Consider the following 24524-nt stretch of genomic DNA (forward strand, 5'->3'; position numbering starts at 1 on the left):
GCATTTTTGACTCAAATGATTTCAAATTCAGTATCAGCCCCATAGAACCCAGTAAACCACATCTATTTACTAACACCAAAGTACAATTTTAAAGGGCACAAACAATGTGAAGATAATAATACAATTCTTATTAATCGTCTATTTTAATAATACTTAGTAATTTATTAAGTCATTTTTATTTAAGAATCAAAATATTAGATTGTGCTATATTACAATATTGGCAATATGATCTAGGTTCATCAGCTTGACACATAGCTCTGAATCAGTTCCCTCAGGTTTCTTCATAGCAGACACTGGTTGATATAAAATAAACAGGTTAAGTGGTCTTGGATCTGCTACCTGTAGCCGCACAGTTCATGTTTATTCTAAACAGTAAAGAATTACTCTGATATTTGCACCTCCGACCACTACAGATCTCTGTATTTGTAAACGTGCCCTTAAATTTGCCCTTTTCCAAGATGGCCACAATGGCATCAAAGAGAAACCATATTGGATCCTGTTTGGGCCTATAATAGGCTCTTCCTGGATCAGACATGTGCTTGAGTATTCTGCCTGCTCAACTTCTGCTACTTGCCACACTTCCTTGCATCTGTGACTACTCTCTTGTGCACCAACCCAGCAAACGTCAGGGTTTTAGAGGGTTGTTGTCTTGTGTGAATTGTGTAAAGGTTGGTAATAGGGTAACCTACTGAGGTTTAGAGGATGGTTGAGAAATATTATAAGCTTGCCTGAAAAGGTGGGTTTCAGAGAATGCGTGAAAGTTTGTAGACCAGAGGAAAGTCTTATTGTGCAAGGGAGGGAATTTCAAACAGTGGCTGCAGCTCGAAAAAAGTCCTGTAAATGGGAATGGGAGTATGTTAATGAGAGTGGATGAGAGATACAAATCTTGTGCAGAACGGAGATGTCAAGTTGGGAGATATTTTGAGACAAGTGAGGAGATGAATGTTGGTGCAGTTTTTGATGGCCTTGTAGGTTAGTAGAAGTATTTTATATTGGAGTCTATAAAAAACAGGCAACCAATGTAGAGACTGACAGACTGACTCAGCATAGGAATAACAATTTGAAAGGAAAATCAGACTGATCGCTATGTGCAGAATAGATTGTAGGGGTTTGAAACTGTTTTCGGGGAAGAACAGTAAGAAGGGAATTGCAAAAGTTAATGTGGGAGCGGATGAGTGCATGAATTAAAGTTTTTGCAGTGTAAGATATGTTTGTATTTTGGAAATCTTTTTTAGATGTGTGTAACATGATTTAGATATAGAGTCAATGTGGGGAACAAAGGATAGTTGCGAGTCTAGAATCACACCTAGGCAGCAAGCTTGCGGGGTGCTATTTATGGTCTTGTTGTCAACAGAAATAGCAATGTCAGGTAGATAACTTCTGTTGGTGGGTGGGAATACTATTAACTCTGTTTTTGAAAGATTGAGTTTGAGTTGGCGACAAGACATCCAAGATGAAATGGCAGAAAGACAGTGTTGCGGGCTAACACAGATGGCGAGAGATCAGGAGAGGATAGATACATTTGGGTATCATCCGCATAGAGATGATACTGAAATTCAAAGGAACTTATTAGTTTTCCAAGACAAGTGGTTTAGATAGAGAACATTAGAGGACCTAGGACTGAGCCTTGTGGTACTCCAACTGATAACGGAAGGAGAGCAGAGCTGGATCCAGAGAAATTAACACTGAAAGAGCGATTAGAAAGGTAGGATGAGAACCAGGATAGGTCAGTGTAAATGATCCTGCAGTTACCCATAATTGCGCACGTTATCTTCTTATTCTATTTCTGGAAATGCTTGTTACATTATCATACGCATTTACAATTTCCCTCTTATGACACTCCTACTTCAGTCCGTTAAACCTAATTTACTGTATCACACAAATTTCTATATATATAATATCTCCTGTATCAAGACATTATAAATTCATAATCACAACGCAGATACTTATATATGAAATAGAATTTATACTTGTTCAATAATGCAATAATATAATTTCAATAACATAATCTTACACACGGTACATATAATAGATGACATTCTCTGCATATGTATAATATCTTATTATTTTCTTGCTAGATATGTATGTGTGTGTACGTGCATCTGCCTGTTTGTATGTATCTTCAGACTATTCCCATGCTAACTGCACTCCATCTTAATCCTAATTGCATTTTATATATATATATATATATATATATATATATATATATATATATATATATATAGTTTAGTCAGTGGAATATTATCTTTGAAAAAGTCAGGATTCCACTGACGAAACTAGTTGATTGCTTCACATTTGACAGTGGTGATTTAGCTGCAGGACCTGCTGAGGACCTTTTTTCTTTCAAGCTGACTTTCAAACACTATTCGAACACCAGCTCTGGAGATTTGCATGTTTCAGAAGTGCTTGTTAAGCATGAAGTATACCACCTAGTGATCTGGACTGTGGAATAAACGTAGGCTGCACAGACTTCAGGAGGGGGAGGTTTTCTCTAACTACCACCACGCCCCATTGGGTGAGATTGATTCAGACTCACATCTCCAAAACAAGCTAACAGCACATATGCATAGTGCTCATTTAACACTTGCAAAATACGGAACAAGACTTGATTGCTAAGTATATAATATATGCTTATTCCGTTTATAAAAGTGGACTGGCCACTCACTTTCAAAGGTTCTATAAGAAAATTACGGTGTATAAAAAATTTGGAAAGATATAGAACTGTTTGAAACTAGTGAATAGCTGTTTAACAGTTTTATACTGTATTATTTTAGAGTCGTCAGAGTCAGCTGTGACAATTCATCAATTTATGACAAGTGATTTTTTTTTATCTTATATTAATAAATCATTTGGACATCTAAACATGGTTTTATATACTGTTCATTGGTTTGATGCTTTTAGAATTTTGTACATCATCATCATCATCATCACCATTTATTTATATAGCGCCACTAATTCCGAAGCGCTGTACAGAGAACTCACTCACATCAGTCCCTGCCCCATTGGGGCTTACAGTCTAAATTCCCTAACACACACAGACACACAGACCAGGGTCAATTTAATAGCAGCCAATTAACCTACCAGTATGTCTTTGGAGTGTGGGAGGAAAAAGGAGGACAAGGAGGAAACCCACGCAAACACGGGGAGAACATACAAACTCCTCACAGATAAGGCCATGGTTGGGAATCGAAACTCATGACCCCAGTGCTGTGATATTATACCGTTTATGTAAAAAAAAAATTTTTTTGATCGTTACATCATATTTTGTGGTTATTTTTAGTTAGTTATACAACACATGTTGGCCCACCTGTCTATACCAGTTCTTACAATATTGTTTTCTGATGGATTGGCACCCCTAAGACAGATTGTGACACATTTTTGTATTTATCATATGTTACTTTTTTCTTTTTAGTATAAGCACATAAGAGTTATGTTTCTTTACATCTCGGGGGTAGACTTGGTACAAATTCCCCAGCTAGTGGTCTCCCATGTCAGAATTCAAAGCACTTGTATTCTATTCCCTGACAGGTCATGGTTTACTACTCTCTGCATTAGATGAGTTCTGGAACCTCACTCTCAGATCGCAGACTAGTTTTATAGCTTACTTAGTATACAGTTGATAGGATCTTGGCAGTCATGATAATGCCAAACTTAAGAAAACATGAAATTGACTTGAGAGTACTCTGTCAGCACTTTCACATGTACTTCTCAAGTGCCAGGCCTCTTTTTAAACCCTATGATCCTAGTATACCCCATATGTCACGTCCCAGGGGTGGTACCTACTAACCAACTAGACATCACTCACACCAATCTTTTAAAGCAGCATTAGATAAAGGGAATTATAATACAAACAAATAATAAAGAAAGTATTCACTTGAAACAGGAGGTACAGCATAAATGTCCCTCTCTATATAAGCTTACAGGATAATGGAAACTTTACTTGCAAGGGCACAAACAGGGAATTACTGAAGAAGATTCATGGAAAAATGAGATTGCTAATACTGTATATGTGGAAAGGCTACACATTATCAGGATAAAATTATTCAGATTAATATACATTTACTTCTTTAATACACACAGTATATATACTGTGGTAGATTTGGGCAATGGACCTCTGCAGTGATGGTGTGATGACCTATGTAAGGAGGAGGTGGTGCAAGATTACAGAAAATTACATAGGGAAAATGTCTACACAGATCTGGGATAAAGACATTAACCGAGAAAGAACTTACAGAGATAGACAGACATAGAGGTAAATTTGCAAAACCGCATATGTTTTTGACGATTTTATGTGCAGTTTGGAAACAGCAAGATTTAATAAAGTCCAAGCAGCACATAAAATAGAATGGTTTCAAATTGCATGATTTGAAACCAGATTCACAGGGTTATAATTAAGGATGAGCGCACTCGGGTTCCTGGAATCCGAGCCCCCCCGAACATTGCGGATCCGAGCCAGATCCAAGCACTGTCCGGGTATTCCCGCCGATTTCAAAACTCAAAACGAGGCTTTTCGTCATAATCCCGCTGTCGGATCTCGCGATACTCGGATTCTATAAATTCCCCCGCTTGCCACCGCCATCTTCACTCTGCCATTGATCACGGAAGAGGGAGGGTGTGTTAGGTGGTCCTCTGTCCTGCTCTTTCTCGTGCTGTGCTGTGCTGTACTGTGTCCTGCTCAGTCCAGTAGTGCTGTGTCCTGTGCTCTGTCCTGCTGAGTCCAGTGGTGCTGTGTCCTGTGCTCTGTCCTGCTGAGTTCAGTAGTGCTGTGTCCTGTGCTGTGTCCTGCTCAGTCCAGTGGTGCTGTGTCCTGTGCTCTGTCCTGCTGAGTTCAGTAGTGCTGTGTCCTGTGCTGTGTCCTGCTCAGTCCTGTGGTGCTGTGTCCTGTGCTGTGTCCTGCTGAGTCCAGTAGTGCTGTGTCCTGTGCTGTGTCCTGCTCAGTCCTGTGGTGCTGTGTCCTGTGCTGTGTCCTGCTGAGTCCAGTGGTGCTGTATCCTGTGCTCTGTCCTGCTGAGTTCAGTAGTGCTGTGTCCTGTGTTGTGTCCTGCTCAGTCCTGTGGTGCTGTGTCCTGTGCTGTGTCCTGCTGAGTCCAGTGGTGCTTTGTCCAGTGCTCTGTCCTGCTGAGTCCAGTGGTGCTGTGTCCTGTGTTCTGTCCTGCTAAGTCCATAGTTATTTTAAAATTTTGAAAAAATAATTAAAAAAATAATACCAAAAGAATTAAAAAAAATTTTAAAAATTTAAAAAAGAAAGCTATAAAAATTTTGACTGCAATATATGAATAGGTACCAAAAAATAGGTACTGCTATTTCGAAGTCCAACTACTTTCACTGTTGCTACTGTGCCAAAAAATAGGTTCTGCTATTTCAAAGTCAAACTACGTTCACTGTTTCTGCAGTCCCAAAAAATAGGTACTGCTATCTATATTACTACGTTCACTGTTTCTGCAGTCCCAAAGTGTGTGGTGTTTAGGGGTACGCTCTCTTGTGCTGCATATAATGGAGTACAAAAATTTGGGGGATAAGTAGGGAAAGATCAAGACCCACTTCCTCCTAATGCTGAAGCTGCTGCCACTAGTCATGACATAGACGATGAAATGCCATCAACGTCGTCTGGCAAGCACGATGCCCAATCTCCTAGTACAGGGCATGTAAAATCCAAAAAGCCCAAGTTCTCAAAAAACAGCAAAAAAAGAAACTTAAAATCATCTGAGGAGAAACGTAAACTTGCCAATATGCCATTTACAACACGGAGTGGCAAGGAACGGCTTAGACCCTGGCCCGTGTTCATGACTAGTGGTTCAGCTTCACACACCGATCTTAGCCCTCCTCCTCCCCCCCCTCTAGCAAATTTAAGAGAGTTAAGCTGTCCAGCTACCTCGGTGCAACCTTTTGGCCTAAAAACAATATTGTGAGGTGTGAGGTGTTCAGAATAGACTGGAAATTAGTGGAAATGAATGTTATTGAGGTTAATAATAGTGTAGGAGTGAAAAAACCCTAAATAATGGATTTTAACACTTTTTATGCTTTTTTTTAAAAAAAAAACAGAACCCAAACCCCGAAATCAGAACCAAAACCTTTCGTCGGGTGTTTTGGCAAAACAAATCAGAACCCAAAACCTCAAGCTAATCAGAACCCAAAACCCAAAACCCAAAACACTAAAAGTGCCCGGTGCACACCCCTAGTTATAATGTGAAAATGTAGTGCATGCAATTGTAGCATTACAAGTGCCAGCATGCAGTGACAGTCCATGCCTGGGAGGGGCCCAGGGAGTTCCAGGAGAGTCCCAGTGCTTTTCAACATTGGGCTAGTCCTCTCTAGGTGTGGGGACACAACCGTTTCTCCTAGAGGACTGATGCTGAGTACACTGGGCTCTTAAACAATGTAGGGTAAGCACAGATGATTTCATCAGGCGGTTTGACCTAAATTGATTGTGGTTTATGGGTTTGCAAACTGACACACATTGCAAGTGGTTTCAGTTTTGACTCTCTAAACTGCAGGATAGTAAATCCTTCATTTTGGAAGTGAAGTATTCCAGGAAGGTAAGCACAGCATCACATATAGATAAAGCTATGGATAAATATTATTTGGAAATGCAAGAAATTGCAGATAAATGTTAATTATGACCTCCAAGTGTCACTGGATGCAATATTAGTTCACTTGTTAGGAAATCAAGTTCTTTTTTCTGTTATTAAAACGTAACTAATGTACATTTGTATTTGCTTAATGAAATCAGACTTTTAGGTTTTCTCTCGATTTCTTTCCTCTTTTTTACTTTAAGGAGCTGTTTCCTGGGGCACTGCTACCCCAATGGATGTAGTAAAAAGTCGTCTTCAAGCAGACAGTCTTTGTAAGAGGAAATACAAGGGAGTTACAGATTGCATTTCACAAAGTTACTGTAATGAAGGAATTCAGGTAAAGACAATATTACAGGTTTGAAATCAGTTGCTCACCCAAAAAATTTACTCCATTGACTAATGTGAAAATCTTTGTATAGCGTATCACTGAAATAAAGCCACTTTATGCACTCTGTTGTAATGTTTTAACCTATTTGCTCTTTTTTCAAGCTAAAAAGTGTAAGAATGAAACACAATGGATAAACATATAAAATTATAGCTGGTGTTAAAATCTCTTATTTCAGGTTATCACATAATTCCCATAATCAGTAATAGATCACATAGCTTCAAGGTTGTATTCAGTAATACTAGCAATTGGTCTTCCATGTTTATAAGAGAAATTAATGCTGTTTAATATAAAACTAGCAGGTAAGCTATTCTTCTCACAGGTTTTGCAAAGAAAAGAAAAAAATATATTTAATTGTTTAAACCAGGGTTTTCCAAACCCAGTCCTCAGGGCTCCCCAACAGTGCAGGTTTTCCAGATCACATGTGACATAATTAGGAGCACCTGTGGATCTGTTACAATGTGTCAGTCAGTAATGAATACACCTGTGCTCCAGCAAGGAGATGTGGAAAACCTGCACTGTTGGGGAGCCCTGAGGACTGGGTTTGGGAAACCCTGGGTTAATCCATGGCACTAGAACAAATGCCTCCAAGCAGGGGTTTTCCAAAGAAATAATTTTAATTGTTTTAAATTACTACTTCATTGTAAATAAAGTAGTATTTAAAAAAAAAATAAAAAAAAATATTGTATAAATATATTGATTATATTCCTTTTAGGGGAATAGAGTAGCAGGTATTAGTTGCTAGTCATGGCGGTTTTGATTATTTGATGTTAAAAGTTTGCAACATTTAATGGAACTGCCTAGTAATTTGGAAATGTTACTATATTTTTAATTATAATTTCATATAGGTCAGCACGGTGGTGAAGTGGTTAGCACTTCTGCCTCACAGCGCTGGGGTCATGAGTTCCATTCCCGACCATGGCCTTATCTGTGTGGAGTTTGTATGTTCTCTCTGTGTTTGCGTGGGTTTCCTCCGGGTGCTCCGGTTTCCTCCCACACTCTAAAAACATACTGGTAGGTTAATTGGCTGCTATAAAAAAAATAAAAATTGACCCTTGTCTCTCTCTCTCTATGTCTGTGTGTATGTTAGGGAATTTAGACTGTAAGCTCCAATGGGGCAGGGACTGATGTGAATGAGTTCTCTGTGCAGCGCTGCGGAATCAGTGGCGCTATATAAATAAATGATGATGATGATATAGGTCCACCGAATGTGGAAGAAGGTTCCTCTTTGGCCGCAACCCATACAATAACTCGAGTCAGCTGCAGGGAACGTTTTATTTAACTTATCAGGCATGCAATACCAAGGGTAATACACTTTATATGCAGTTTATTTGATCAATATCGATATTGATGTGTGGGAAGTACTCTCTCTGATTTGCCAAGCATCTTACAGGATGGGCCTAAATCCAATTCCAATTCATGCTTACGGTGTGAAACAGATGTAAAAGCATGTTGTACAGTATTGAGATCATACCTCAATTAAGAAAGGTTTGTAGATAAATTTTTGTGATGTTGATTTTAACATTATTTTCATATAACATTTTGGTTAAAATAAACTGTGTGTCACAGCACAATATAAAATTGTGTATATGTGCTATACAGCCTTCTGTTTAGTTATCAGGATGCCAATAATATTCAAACAAAAGTCAAATTCTCCCTTGGCATCTTCAGCATTGTCTAACACAGTTCACCTCTCTATTAGATCAACCAACATTGATAACTTGTCCATAGGATACACAGGCCTTTAAAACTCTAAGCTCCTCCCCAGCTCTAGTCTGATTGACATGTGTCAAACCTAATTCTTTCTCCCCTGAATCTGGCACCTCCCACTTTCCCTGACTAAAGGTGATCCGAACAGTTGCTCTGTTTTGCTTGTCTGCAATGCCTCACACAGCCACACCCAGAGCCAACTCTGTTAAACACACAAGGTAAGTTGTTTTCTCTACCACAATATGCATGTTTTTAATATACAGCTCCTACTTATAACTGACTGAGCTATACCAAGCAGGGACTTCTATTTCAAAACTGAGTGACATCACAAAGGATGAAATTAGATTTTCTATAAGATGCATAACTTCAGCAGTAGTAATGTGGAGCGTATTACGACTACATCCATGAATGGCAGAGACATAGTGAAAGAATAAGCTAGTGTTGTTCCCCTTTGAAGGAGAGTATGCATTCAGACAAACATTGCATGTGCCAATATAGAAAATGTCTGGAGGAAAATCAACTTGGCTCCACAATAGGCTGGTCAGAGGAAGTACAGTATGTAACCCCCTGTCACTGTGTGTAGTGTGGGGTGCAAAGGGTACACAGTGCACCTCCTTCTCAAGCCCTGGCTAGCTGATGGGCATGGGTGTAAATGATCAGGGGGTCCCTGCACATGCAGGTGTTTCTTTGTAGTTAGTGGGACACAGGTAATGTCACTTTGGTGCAGTGTAATAGAAGTCACAATAATTTGGGCGCCAGACCATCTCTATAACAAACTCAACTCTTTATTTACACTCTTCCTCCAGCACGATAATCATAATGGTTGCAGCAATAAAGAAATATATGTACAGCTCCTTACTCTCTCCAGCACAGTTCTTAATGAGCAATACGAATATGGTTGCAAATATATCTCATTACTCCTCCTGCACAGTTCTTAATGTTATCCAGATGTTATGTAACATAAATCATTGGTCTCTCTTACACTCCATACTCACTGCAGATACCCTTTCTGCAGGGGCACATGCATGGATGCTAATAGGCAGGCAGCCTCTCCTCCATGCAGCTCTGACACACTCTGTGTACCTCTCAACTGCAGCTCACCCCTCCTCTGCGGGGATGATGTCTCCTGTGCTCTGACACGTCACTCTGTGTACTCTCAGCCTCAGGATCTGACACTACAGCTACCAGGCCTCTTGTAGCAGCCCTCACTCCAGGGCCTCTTCCATGCAAAGTGTCCCCCTCTCTCTTGGGTTCTCTATAGTGGCATGGAGTTCTCCCCCTCATCCAGTGCACACATTCCTTGCCCTGGCTCAGTCACCATGCTCAGACTTCCAGGCAATGCTGGGGGAGCCTGGGAGCTTCCACCCCAGGTCCCCAGCTACAACTCTCCTCTTGTGTCTCCCTTCTCAGTTCCTAACCCCCCTTAATGACAGCCCCTCCTTCCTCTCACTTAGTCTCACAGGCTGGGCTGGGTTATCACCATGGTAACCAGTTTATGTAACTTTTCAGAAACTTCTATCTTACCCTCTAGGTGACCCCTCCTCTATTCACTGAGGTAAAGGTTTAACTAAAACACCACTAGGGGGGGTGTTACATTCTCCCCCGATTAGCTGGGCACCCTAAACTACACCTAATGGGGCTGCCTAGCTAATCTCACTCACACCTAACTCACATATGACCACACACATGTAAACTTTTCTACATCACTATTGCATGAAAAATCACAGTGTAAAGTGAATACATACATAGCAATACAATGGCAGTATCAATATAAAACACATTTCACATTGCATACCCCACAACACCCCCAATGGATGTAAACATGTGAGTCACAGGTGTCCTGTTTTCTTTCAATGTACATTTAAATATGGCTTTATGCCAAAGCAATGTAGCACCTGCCCATGCCTGCCCATGTCTCCCCCCTCCTGGGTCAAAAAGAGACAGGTGGCTCTCGTGGGCCCCTCCCAACAAATACATCTCAGCAATATATGCAGGGGTGGCATTTGACCAGCGGGGTTGTCTTCCCCCCCTTTCTCTCCAACGTGGACGATCTGCCTTTCTTTGCTCCCCCTAATCCTCCGGAAGGGCAATATACAGACGTCACTTGCACAGCCTGCCTCTCTTTGCTTCCCCAAATCCTCAGGAAAGGCAATATACAGACTGCATTGTAATTGCACCTCACATGTTGAACCTTTTCTTCTTTTGCTTCCCACTCAGCTGGGATAAGTGGCACTACAAGTCTCAGCAACAAGCACACTGCTGCTCCATATACTGTCCTGGACAGAACTACTCAGCAAACAACTTGCTTTACCTCCTCATTACCCTTGGTCTCTGTTGGGCACCTAGAGACGGTCAGACATGGTGTCCCAAGGGTGTTTCTCCGCTGGGCACACTGCTCTCAGTTCCTGTGTCCTGCAAGCACTTTCTCCATCTGTTGTGCTCGAGCCCCACGTTGGGCGCCATTATGTAACCCCCTGTCACTGTGTGTAGTGTGGGGTGCAAAGGGTACACAGTGCACCTCCTTCTCAAGCCCTGGCTAGCTGATGGGCATGGGTGTAAATGATCAGGGGGTCCCTGCACATGCAGGTGTTTCTTTGTAGTTAGTGGGACACAGGTAATGTCACTTTGGTGCAGTGTAATAGAAGTCACAATAATTTGGGCGCCAGACCATCTCTATAACAAACTCAACTCTTTATTTACACTCTTCCTCCAGCACGATAATCATAATGGTTGCAGCAATAAAGAAATATATGTACAGCTCCTTACTCTCTCCAGCATAGTTCTTAATGAGCAATACGAATATGGTTGCAAATATATCTCATTACTCCTCCTGCACAGTTCTTAATGTTATCCAGATGTTATGTAACATAAATCATTGGTCTCTCTTACACTCCATACTCACTGCAGATACCCTTTCTGCAGGGGCACATGCATGGATGCTAATAGGCAGGCAGCCTCTCCTCCATGCAGCTCTGACACACTCTGTGTACCTCTCAACTGCAGCTCACCCCTCCTCTGCGGGGATGATGTCTCCTGTGCTCTGACACGTCACTCTGTGTACTCTCAGCCTCAGGATCTGACACTACAGCTACCAGGCCTCTTGTAGCAGCCCTCACTCCAGGGCCTCTTCCATGCAAAGTGTCCCCCTCTCTCTTGGGTTCTCTATAGTGGCATGGAGTTCTCCCCCTCATCCAGGGCACACATTCCTTGCCCTGGCTCAGTCACCATGCTCAGACTTCCAGGCAATGCTGGGGGAGCCTGGGAGCTTCCACCCCAGGTCCCCAGCTACAACTCTCCTCTTGTGTCTCCCTTCTCAGTTCCTAACCCCCCTTAATGACAGCCCCTCCTTCCTCTCACTTAGTCTCACAGGCTGGGCTGGGTTATCACCATGGTAACCAGTTTATGTAACTTTTCAGAAACTTCTATCTTACCCTCTAGGTGACCCCTCCTCTATTCACTGAGGTAAAGGTTTAACTAAAACACCACTAGGGGGGTGTTACAAGTACAAAATCAGCTAGAGGAAATTTACAAGAATTTAGAGAGGTGATTCTCTACAGACCAGGAAAGACATATGGAATGAGGTACCAGACCGGCACCTCTAAACAAAATTTTTAACAGCAAAATAATAAAGACTTTCAGTGGTTTTCAAACCTTTTTCACAATGACACCAAGTAGGAGGCAGACTAAGAAAATATATCGGAACTTTGGAAAATACCACAAAGGACGAATGGGTATTATAGATAGTCAATAGTGGATACAAACTGGAGTTCATAAAGCAACCACCAAAAGTTTATTTTTACAAATCCCCTGGATCAAGGAAATGGAAAGAGATGTTGGCAATGAAGGAAAGTTTCAATATACTTCTATTCAGGAAGTTATATGCAAGGTACTCAAAGTTCATATTTTCATAGTGGAAAAGAATTTCAAAGGATTCAGCTTAATTTTAGATTTGAGACTTCTCCATCAGCACATGCTGTATGTACGAAGAAATTCAATATGGAATCACTGATCAATCTTGAAAACCATGGAGGAAAGTTGTTATCTTACTTCAGTAGATAGTAGGAATGCTTATCTTCATGTGTCTATAAACAAACAAAAATATCAAACAGTGACATATCAATCAACAAGGAGGTAGGAGAAACAAATAGCTTAATGGGAACACTGTTTGAACCCCTTAGAGCAGGGGTGGGCAAACCTGTCCTCAAGGGCCATATCCAGTTCATGTTTTTAGGATTTCTTTAATCATGTACAGCTGAGTTAATCTATTTGGCTGGGTCAGTAATTATCCCACCTGTTTCTACAGACAGAAATCCTAAAAACATGAACTGGATATGGCCCTTGAGGACAGGTTTGCCCACCCCTGCCTTAGAGAGATACATTTGAGACTTCTTACATGAATGCTACAATTCTTAGTGGCAATCACATCAGGTAGAAGAGTATTGGAATTGCAAGCGTTATGTGCGGAGGAACCATTCTTGAACATATTCAAGTAGAGATGAGTGGGCTCGGATTTCCGAAATCCGAGCCCACCCGAACAGTGCGGATCCGACGGGATCCGAGCACTGTTCGGGAACTTCCGGGCGCCAAACGGAGCCAAACCGAGGCTATGACATCCAAGTCTCGCGTCGGATCTCGCGAGACTCGGATGTCATAAATTCAGCGCTAGCGGCCGCCATCTTCATTCTGGCTGCGATCACTCGTGAGAGAGGTTGCAGTTAGGGAGCTCCTGTCCTTGTTTTAATATTAGTGGTACTTTTGTGCTTTGTCCTGTGCTCTGTCCTGCTGAGTCCAGTGGTGCTGCTGTGTCCTGTGCTCTGTCCTGCTGAGTCCAGTGGTGCAGCCTGTGTCCTGTGCTCTGTCCTGCTGAGTCCAGTGGTGCTTTGTCCAGTGCTCTGTCCTGCTGAGTCCAGTGGTGCAGCCTGTGTCCTGTGCTCTGTCCTGCTGAGTCCAGTGGTGCTTTGTCCAGTGCTCTGTCCTGCTGAGTCCAGTGGTGCTGCCTGTGTCCTGTGCTCTGTTCTGCTAAAAAATAAATTAAAAATTATACAAAAATTATAAAAAAAAAATTTAAAAAAAAATGTAAAAAAAAAAATTAAAAAAAAAATTAAAAACTTATAAAAAAATTATCCAAAAATAATTGTAAAAATATATATAAAAAATATTTTAAAAATACTAGGTACTGCTGTATAACTCCAGTCCAGTGGTACTCTCCTGTGCCGCAGATAATTTGTAAAGGCTTTGCCGAGTGTGTGTGGTTTAGGGGTACGCTCTCTTGTGCTGCATATAATGGAGTACAAAAATTTGGAGGATAAAGTAGGGAAAGATCAACACCCACTTCCTCCTCCTAATGCTGAAGCTGCTGCCACTAGTCATGACATAGATGATGAAATGCCATCAACGTCGTCTGCCAAGGCCGATGCCCAATCTCCTAGTACAGGGCATGTAAAATCCAAAAACCCAAAGTTGACTAAAATTACCAAAAAAAGAAAATTGAAAACATCTGAGGAGAAACGAAAACTTGCCAATATGCCATTTACGACACGTAGTGGCAAGGAACGGCTTAGGCCCTGGCCCGTGTTCAGGACTAGTGGTTCAGCTTCACCCAAGGATCTAAGCCCTCCTCCTCCTCCCCCCCCCTCTAAAAAATTTAAGAGACTTAATCTGTCATCTATAACACAGCAAACAACTCTGCCTTCTAAACAGATAACATCACAAATCCCCAAGGCGAGTCCAAGGGTGTTGGTGGTTGCGAAGCCTGACCTTCCCATCTCTGTACGGGAAGAGGTGGCTCCTTCCACCATTTGCAGCACGCCCTCTGCATATGCTGGAAGGATCACCCACAGTCCAGTTACAAATTTGGCTAATGAAGGTGTGAATGTTGTACATCGGGAGGAGGATATTGATGTAGCTGGCGCTGAGGAGGAACTTGACGAGGAGGATGCTGATGTGGTTATCATAAATGAGCCACCAGGGGGGGAAACAGTTGTTGCCCATGGGATGAAAAAGCCCATCATCATGCCTGGTCAGAAGACCAAAAAATCCACCTCTTCTGTCTGGAGTTATTTTTATCCGAATCCGGACAACAAATGTACGGCCATATGTAGCTTATGTAAAGCTCAAATAAGCAGGGGTAAGGATCTTGGCCACCTAGGGACATCCTCACTTATACGTCACCTGAAGAACCGTCATAATTCAGTGTTTAGTTCAGGACCTGTGGCTAGGACCGTCAGCAGTCCAGGGACACCTAAATCCCTTGGTCCTGTTGGATACATACCACCAACACCCTCCTCGTCAACTTCCTCCATGATCTCCATCAGATTTAGCCCTGCAGGCCATGTCACCAGCCAGACAGAGTCCTCTTCAATATGGGATTTATCTGAGGAATCCTGCAGCGATACGCCTACTACTGCTACTGTTGCTGCTGGTAGTCGGTCATCTTCCCAGAGGGGAAGTCGTAAGACCGCTACGTCTTTCACCAAACAATTGACCTTCCAACAGTCATTTGCCATGAGCACCAAGTACGACACTAGTCATCCTATGGCAAAGCGGATAACTGCATCAATAACAGCAATGTTGGTGTTAGATGTGCGTCCGGTGTCTGCCATCAGTGGAGTGGGATTTAGACGGTTGATGGAGGTATTGTGTCCCCGGTACCAAATCCCGTCGATATTCCACTTCACTAGGCAGGCGATACCAAAGATGTACAGAGAAGTAAGAACAAGTGTCCTCAGTGCTCTGAAAAATGCGGTTGTACCCACTGTCCACTTAACCACGGACATGTGGACAAGTGGTTCAGGGCAAACAAAGGACTATATGACTGTGACAGCCCACTGGGTAGATGCATCGCCTTCCACAGCAGCAGCTGCATCAGTAGCAGCATCTCCACAACGGCTGCTCGTGCCAAGGCAGGCAACATTGTGTATCACAGGTTTTAGTAAGAGACACAATGCTGACAACCTCTTAGAAAAACTGAGGAAAATAATCTCGGAGTGGCTTACCCCACTTAGACTCAGGGGATTTGTGGTGTCAGACAACGTCAGTAACATTGTGCGGGCATTACATATGGGCAATTTCCAGAATGTCCCATGTTTTGCCCACACCGTTAATTTGGTGGTGCAGCATTACCTCAAGAGTGACAGGGGTGTGCAGGAGATGCTTGCAGTGGCCCGCAAAATTGCTGGACACTTTCGGCATTCTGCCAGTGCCTACCGCAGACTCGAGCAACATCAAAAAAGTCTGAACCTGCCCTGCCATCACCTCAAATAAGAGGTTGTGACGCGCTGGAACTCCTCCCTCTATATGCTGCAGAGGATGGAGGAGCAGCAAAAGGCCATTCAAGCCTACACAGCCACCTACGACTTAGGAAAAGGAGTGGGGATGCGCCTGAGTCAAGCGCAGTGGAGACTGATTTCCGTGTTGTGCAAGGTTCTGCAGGCAATTGAACTTGCCACACGAGAAGTCAGTTCCGACACTGCCAGCTTGAGTCAGGTCATTCCCCTGATCAGGCTGTTGCAGAAGCAGCTGGAGAAAGTGAGGGAGGAGCTGGTAAACCATTGCAATTCCACCAAGCATGTAGCTCTTGTGGATGAAGCCCTTCGTACGCTTTGCTAGGATCCGAGGGTGGTCACTCTTTTAAAGTCAGAGGAATACATTCTGGCCACCGTGCTCGATCCTCGGTTTAAAGCATATGTTGTGTCTCTGTTTCCGGCGGACACAAGTCTACAGAGGTGCAAAGACCTGCTGGCCAGGAAATTGTCCTCTGAAGAGGACCGTGACATGCCAATAGCTCCACCTTCATATTCTTCCACACCTGTGGCAGCGAGGAAAAAACTCAGTTTTCCTTAAAGACCCGCTAGCGGGGATGCAGACAACATCTGGTCCGGACTGAAGGACCTGCCAACCATTGCAGACATGTCTACTGTCGCTGCATTGGATGCTGTCACAATAGAAAAAATGGGGGAGGATTATTTTTCTGACACCATCCAAATAGACATGTCAGACAGTCCATATTGTTACTGGCAGGAAAAAAAGGCAGTTTGGAAGCCCCTGTACAAACTGGCTCTATTTTACCTGAGTTGTCCCCCCTCCAGTGTGTACTCGGAAAGAGTTTTTAGTGCAGCGGTGAACCTGGTCATTGAGCGGCGAAGGAGGTTGCTTCCGCAGAACGTTGAAAAAATGATGTTCATAAAAATGAATTATCAATTCCTCAATGAAGTACAGCACTGGCCTCCGGATACTACAGAGGGACCTGTGGTTGTGGAGTCCAGCGGGGACGAATTGATAGTGTGTGAAGATGAGGAAGTACACACTGAAGGGGAGAGGAATCAGAGGATGAGGATGAGGACGACATCTTGCCTCAGTAGAGCCTGTTTAGTTTGTACAGGGAGAGATGAATAGCTTTTTTGGTGTGGGGGCCCAAACAAACCAATCATTTCAGCCACAGTTGTTTAGTAGGCCCTGTCGCTGAAATGATTGGTTTGTTAAAGTGCGCATGTCCTATTTCAACAACATCAGGGTGGGTGGGAGGGCCCACGGACAATTCCATCTTGCAACTCTTTTTTTGGCATTATGTGACCGTTCAACAGTCGTTTGCCATGAGCACAAAGTAAAACAAAATAAAAACAAATTAAACAAATTAAACTAAAAGTATAATATAACTTATAAACACTACACTTGAAAGCTTGAGCCTTTAAATGAAAAAGGTTACTCTTCATTGCACGAAGATTTGCAACAGGGACAGTTTTTTTGTTCACAAAGTCAACAAATAACACTTGGACCCTGTCTGTCTTTTACATACTTGATGGGATCTCAATGATGAATGCTCTGTACCATGGTTGGAGTAGGTATTGTGGCCCCGGTACCAAATTGGGTACCGGGCCCACTCCACTACGCAGTCCAGAAAGCTACCTCGGTGCAACGTTTTGGACTAAAAACAATATTGTGAGGTGTGAGGTGTTCAGAATAGACTGGAAATTAGTGGAAATGATTGTTATTGAATGTTATTGAGGTTAATAATAGCGTAGGAGTGGAAAAAAACCAAAAAACTGGATTTTAGTGATTTTTATGCTTTTTTAAATATAAATCAGAACCCAAAACCCGAAATCACAACCAAAACCTTTCGTCAGGTGTTTTGGCAAAACAAATCAGAACCCAAAACCTCAAGCTAATTAGAACCCAAAACCCAAAACCCAAAACCCAAAACACTAAAAGTGCCCGGTGCACACCCTTATATTCAAGGGCAAAATTGTACTTGGAACCAATCTGGTATTCTTACCGAAGGTTGTCTTGCAATATTCGGTAAATCAATAAATAGTATTCCTTTCTTTATGCTCAATAACCCAAAAAGAGAGAATGAGAGAACGTTCTACAATATTGACCTAGTGAGAGATATAAGAATCTACCTTCACAGAATGAAATAAATAAGACAAACAAAACATTTGCTTGTGTTGGTTGAAGGGAAAAAGAAGGGAGAAGCAGCCCCAAAGGCTTCCATTGCAAGATGGAACAGGTCATGTATACAAGAGGCCTCTAAGACTTAACAACTTTCTGTCAAGAGGGTATTAAGGCACATTCCACAAGACCGATGGCCACATTCTTCAAACAATAGTTTGGGTTAAAGGTAATCAGTGCCGTAATCTAAGAATCAAAAACACAAAACAAAACATAGACGAAAGAATAAAGGTTTACAATCCTTTTTGGTAAATCTTAATCTGTTGCAGTGGCGGATCCGGGGGGGGGGGCGATCTGGGCGATCGCCCCCCCTAGCAGGGGCTTGCTGCCGACAGCTGCACACTGTGCAGGACCGTTCAGCAGTGACAGTATGCTGCCCGGCTGCTCTGATTGTGTTTTAAACACAATCAGAGCAGCGGGACAGCACACTTTCACTGCTGAACGGACCAGCACATACTGTGCAGCCGCCGGCAGCCTTAGAACACAGAAAGGGGGCGTGGCCTAAATCGCCCCCCCTAAAATCGCCCCGGGTAGGACAAATGTCTGGGTCCGCCCCTGATCTGTTGAAGGTGACCCACCCTAAGTAAAAGTTACTGCATGGGTGTCAACCATTAATGTGTGCTGCCATGGAGGGCGAAAAGGAAATTAAAGGTTATGGGCCTGATTCATTAAGGATCTTAAATCCAGAGGATCCTTATTTCAGTCTCCTGGACAAAACCATGTTACAATGAAAGGGGTGCAAATGAGTATTCTGTTTTGCACATAAGTTAAATACTGACTGTTTTTTCATATAGCACAGAAATACTTGATAGCTTATATGTACACTGAAATTTAAAGTTGATATTTGTGTGTTACATGACAAAACAGTCAGTATTTAACTTATGTGCAAAACAGAACACTCATTTGCACCCCTTGCAATGTAACATGGTTTTGTCCAGGAGACTGAAATTGCATTTAAGATCCTTAATGAATCAGGCCCTATGTTCCTGATCATCAGGTATACTAGACTACTCCATGGTAGTACACAGTAATGGGTTAATTAACTCAGTAATTTGTGCTGCCATGTAGGAGTCAAGGTAACCCAATTATCAGGAACATAGTCTTCCGTTTCTCTTTAATGCAGAATATATACTTTTTGTCACTTATATAGTGGCTAAATACACCCTTGTTTTATCCTCTTTAAGTATATTTAACATAAGACTGACAATTTGATAATATGAATTGTTTTGGGAATTATTGTCTTTTAGTTTGAGCATTCTATGTTTCATTATCAGGTTCTCTTCTGGTTAAAATGTCACCTTACTTTCAAACATCACTAATACATAGGATAGGATAACTTTTCTCTTATGAGCTCAGAAGACCAACCTTGTTGCTAGTATAAACATATAATACCAAAAGGCTGTTTTGTCTGTTACTGATTTATCTAGTAATTCACTAGGCATTGACTTATGGTACCTTTGTGTATTAATGTTTCACCCATTGTGTTTTGCTTTAAAAACAGCTCATAGGCTGGAGATGTCACAGAATAAAGACAGTAAGTTAAATTTACGAAGCTAAAAAAATGCAGATCTATAGCACAAATGTTATTTTGTGACCTTATGTTGCTATTTTTGCACAATTGTACCCGTTTATAACAATAGTCACATGGCACAGCGTGTGAAAATGTCACACCGCCAAGGTTGCTACATTTTGCTCCTTGTAATGGGAGCAGCTGGGCAGATCAGAGTAATCCAGAACGCATCTCTTATGGTTTCCATATGCAAAAATGACATTTCTGATCCATAAATTTAAAAACTTTGTGCGGTATATGGGGATCTTTATTTCACTCAGACCGAGACAAGGTATAAATCCAATGAAATGTATTTAAGTGTTAAAGATACAGTCCTCAAAGTAGATGATTGGTATAAGTCGCAACAGCATGCAAATCCAATGGAGTACTGATGGCAAGAGTTCTCTGACCAGAGCACCAACTCTTAGGTCAGTCTTTCCCAAAAACGAACACACCTCTGGATTCCTTTTATCACGCAACTTGGGTGACCATGGCACTTCTGATAAGATAAAACATAACCCCTGGCCAAACCTTTCCACTTTCCCCAGATGATAAAAAAAAGTCACCAAAAATTGGGATTGTGCCACTAGAATCAGAACATTTGAGAGACTATCCTGCTCTCTCCTACCTGTTCTTGTCACTTTCACCACCTGTGGCTGCTGGTTTCTATAGTTAAGGCTTGTCTGGATCCTGCAATGTTGGGGACCCTATTTGGAAAAAAAGATGGTTACATTTAGAAAATTCCAACCAGCCCCGGCATTAAATCATTAGGACCCACGAATAAGACTTAGGCCTTCCTCCAGCCCCAACATTAAAATAATTGTATTTCCATTTAATAAATAGATCTATATCCCTCCAACCAACCCATACATTAAAGTAATAGTATTCCTATTTAATAAATAAACCTATTTCCCTCCCTTCAAACAACCCCAGCAATAAATTAATAGCATTTACGTATAATAAATATACCTATTTCCTGCAGCCGTCACTGCCATTAAATAATTCATATTCACATTTAATAAATAGACCTCATGCTCCCCAAACTCAGCCCCACATAAAAGTAATAGCCCCCAAACCACCTCATCTTAAATTAATAGTCCCCACTATAAAATTAAATTGCCCCACAAACAAAATAGCACACATTAATTAGCCACCACCTACCTCAGACACACACATACACACTACATTGCCACAAGCCCCCTGTGCCATCACACACACACACACACACACACACACACACACACACACACTACATTGCCACAAGCCTCCTGTGCTATCACACACACACATTACGCTGTCCCTCTATCACCATACTGTGCCCCCTTATGTTCACATTGAGCCCTCCATGCTGCTTTTGCTCCCCCCTCACCTGCCCCCCCTTCATCACACTATGTCTTGCTGCTTTTGCTCCCCCCTTCTCCTGCCCCCTTCATCACACTGTGCCATGCTGCTTTTGCTCCCCCCTTCACCACACTGTGCTGTCCTGCCCCCCCCTTCATCACTCTGTGCCATCCTTCTTCCTCCCATTATCACTCTGTGCCATCTTGCTCCCCCCTTCATCGCTCTGTGCCATCCTGCTCCCCCCTTTCATCACCCTGTACCATTCTGCTTACCCCCCTTCATCACTCTGTGCCATCTTACTTCCCTCATTCATCACTCTGTGACATCCTGCTTCCCCCCGTTCATCACTCTGTGCCATCCTGCTTCACCCCTTCATCACTCTGTGTCACCCTACTTCCCCCCTTCATCAATCTGTGCCATCCTGCTTCCTCCACCCTTCATCACTCTGTGCCATTCTGCCCTCCCTTCATCACTCTGTGCCATTCTGCCCTCCCTTCGTCAGTCTGTGCCATGCTGCTCCCCCCTTCATCACTCTGTGCCATTCTGCTCCTCTCCCTTCACCACTCTGTGTCATCCTGCTTCCCCACTTCATCATTCTGTGCCATCCTGCCCTCCCATTCATTACTCTGTGCTATTCTGCTTCCCTCCTCCCTTCATCACTCTGTGCCATGCTGCTTTCCTCCCCATGTCTCCGTTCCTTTACTCACCTTCCTATTGGCTTATTTCTTCTCTTCTCTTCTTGTCTTCTGTCTTCTTGCTTGCTGGCTCCTCTCTGGGCCACTCCTCACTGAATGTCGGGCATGACGTTATGATTTGATGCCCGACATTCAGTGTGAATGGAGCAGGGAGGAGGGAGGAAGGACGCCGGCGCTGCGATCAAGTATGTTGTTTTATCTTTTTTTTTTTTTGTAGTTCCTTGCTCCACCCCAGCAACGAAGAGAACGGAGCCAGCAAGTGTCAGGGCCCACCAGGGAATTCCCCGGCTCCCTGTGGGTCAGTCTGACCATACTTACATGTAGCTCAGATCTCCCTACAGATAGAGACAGCGGCAATGCAGACAGCATGGCGCTTCTTGCCTTTGACTTCCTACATATTTTATTATAGAAGCTGAGTCTCTCATACAATATAAATAAGCAATTAAAATGTTTGTATTGAAGAGGCAAGGTGAGGGAACACGGGACAGTAGTCATTAGAGGAGAGAAAACAGTTGATAGGGCTGCACCCACTTGTACAGAGAAATAACAAGATAGTGATGGAATGCATTAGTTAGCAAATCTGTCTATCTGCCATTATCGCCTTCATCCAATTTTCTACATCATATAATTCATAAACTATTTACAGGTCATGTGTTTATCTAGAAGATGGGGTTTTATTCCATTTCAATCTTAAGTAGTGATATTATTGAACAATGACTTGACATGACACTTCCTTGGTTTGAAGAATAAATTGCATTTCTGAGATTATGGGGTCATTCACATTTTCTGTTCACAGGAGATTTATTTTCCACAACATTAATAATAATATACACTGTTCACATGAAATGGCATCTTTATAATCTACGCTACCAAGTTAAAACAATAAAAACCAACAATAGGTGATCAAAAGAGCAGGTGAGAAATTCACTTGCTAAACAACTATTTGGCTTTCAGCAGCAATCCATAGTGCATTAGTGAATTAGTATACTTGTTGTAAATTCAAGCTGTGACTTTTTCAGTCGAATGAATTGTTTATTGTAATACAGTTATCATTTGATGTTATGTTTAGAATTCCTGCTTGAATTCTCAAAGCACAACACTTCTTATCAACGTTGGACTGGTGATAAAAGGGCACATTGGGAAATGTAATGGTAGGGGCCCTTGAAAGAGTTGTGCCACCACAATGTGGTGGAGCACCGCTGAAGGAGAATGATCAGTCACTCTAGGTTTACCTCACCTGAGTTATTCTTCTTTACATCTGGCACAGTGTGCGTAGGTTGTGGCTAGAATTTTTGCCAGTGCTCTGCAACCCCTTCCCACTCTCTTGAAATGCACTGGTAAAGCACTATTGTTAGGTGCACGCAGCTCGTTTCACGAGTAGAGCAGCATGAAGACAGACATAACATCACATAACTCCCAACTGTCCCTGCAGTCTCGACAAAGTCCTGGCTGAGCGGCACAGTCAGCCAAGATAGTGACTGCTCCACCAGATTCTGGACAATTGGTAGACTGTCCTCTCTCCTACCTGTCCTGGCAGCTTTCACTACTTGCTGTTGGTGTTTTAAACTCAGTTGCTACTTGTCTGGATCCTGGAATGTTGTGTCCCTCTTTGAAAAAATGATAGGTACATGACATATAAAAAGTCTAGCAATGAGTGAACCCTCTAAACCTTCCAGTTCCAAATCAGCACCAACATTAAATCAGTAGAACCCACAATTAATAAATAAACCTTCCTACCTGCAACCATCCCCCAAATTTAATTAATAGCAATCACATTTAGTAAATAGACCTCTTTTCTGTCATCCTGCTCGGATATTACATTAATAGTATTCACCTTTAGAGGAAGAATGGAATAGGGTACATAATAGTGTAGTAGGTTTCTTGAGCATTTCCAGAAAAGTTAGATGCTAGATGATAATATTATATGAGTACCAGATACAGAAATAATTCAGGCACATCTGTTGAAGTGTCAGGATCCCCCGTCTGTGGCGAGAAGATGCCTCAATGTGTAATTGGAATAAAGAAGTAAGAAATAAGCCAGAATAGTGTAGTACCGTATTTACTATATAGAAGTGCACACCACTCCCCACCAACAGTGTATAGGCGTAACAGATATAGATGACTATACGCTTATCTCTATGGGTACTGGATGCTGCTGCACTCCGTGGTAGAGTAAAATACCTCAGATGGAAAAACATGTAGGAACCATATGGTGTAGTATTTTCAAAACAAATTTAATCAGAATAAAACTTACAATAGATGCACTCACAATATTAAAAATACAAAAGGCTTATCTGTGATGTTCTTGAAATAACAAACTCCTTGCTTGATTACAACCATACTTGCTGTACTAGGGAGCATTCCAGGAAACATCAAAGATGCCAGATAAATATAGTTATATGAGTATCAATGCGTTTCGTCTGGTAAAAACAGACTTCATCAGGTGATAAAATAAGACCTCCGTTTGTATTAAAGGAAACTAATATAGTGCATGGCGCCATCTTGCGCCTGCACACTCGAAATTTCAACGACATTTTGCACCACCATTTTGCGCCTGTATCTTAAACTATGTTATTATTGCCGATTGTGCATGCGCACCATACGGTGCAATATCATGCGAATATTTTCAATTAAATAGCAATATCATTGATATATTCCAATGGTAAGTCTATAGAGATATACAAGTAAATATAGTAGTGCAATAAGTAAACATATTGCTTCTCTAATCATAGTGTAAAGAATATAAACAATGTAAACAAATGCGTCCCTACAATATTAGATATAAAATTGTAGGGATAAATAACTCATTTAAAAACTTGTATAAA

At 42.1% G+C, this 24524-nt stretch overlaps 1 protein-coding gene across 2 annotated transcripts in view; it reads left to right on the forward strand.

Moving 5' to 3' along the window:
• Positions 1-24524, forward strand: part of SLC25A48 (solute carrier family 25 member 48) — a 90922-nt gene that overhangs the window by 52570 nt on the left and 13828 nt on the right. Inside the window, exons 6-7 of one of the 2 annotated variants that reach the window (XR_012691403.1) lie at positions 6776-6909; positions 22496-22614. Coding sequence is in view for 1 of the 2 variants with exons in the window: in XM_075209862.1 (XP_075065963.1) it covers positions 6776-6909 (134 nt within the window). In the remaining variant the exon portion in view is untranslated. The remainder of the gene's footprint in view (positions 1-6775; positions 6910-22495; positions 22615-24524) is intronic. The other variant, XM_075209862.1, reaches the window with a different exon arrangement.

The sequence above is a fragment of the Mixophyes fleayi genome, chromosome 4 (assembly GCF_038048845.1).
Source record: "Mixophyes fleayi isolate aMixFle1 chromosome 4, aMixFle1.hap1, whole genome shotgun sequence".
Lineage (NCBI taxonomy): Eukaryota > Metazoa > Chordata > Amphibia > Anura > Limnodynastidae > Mixophyes > Mixophyes fleayi.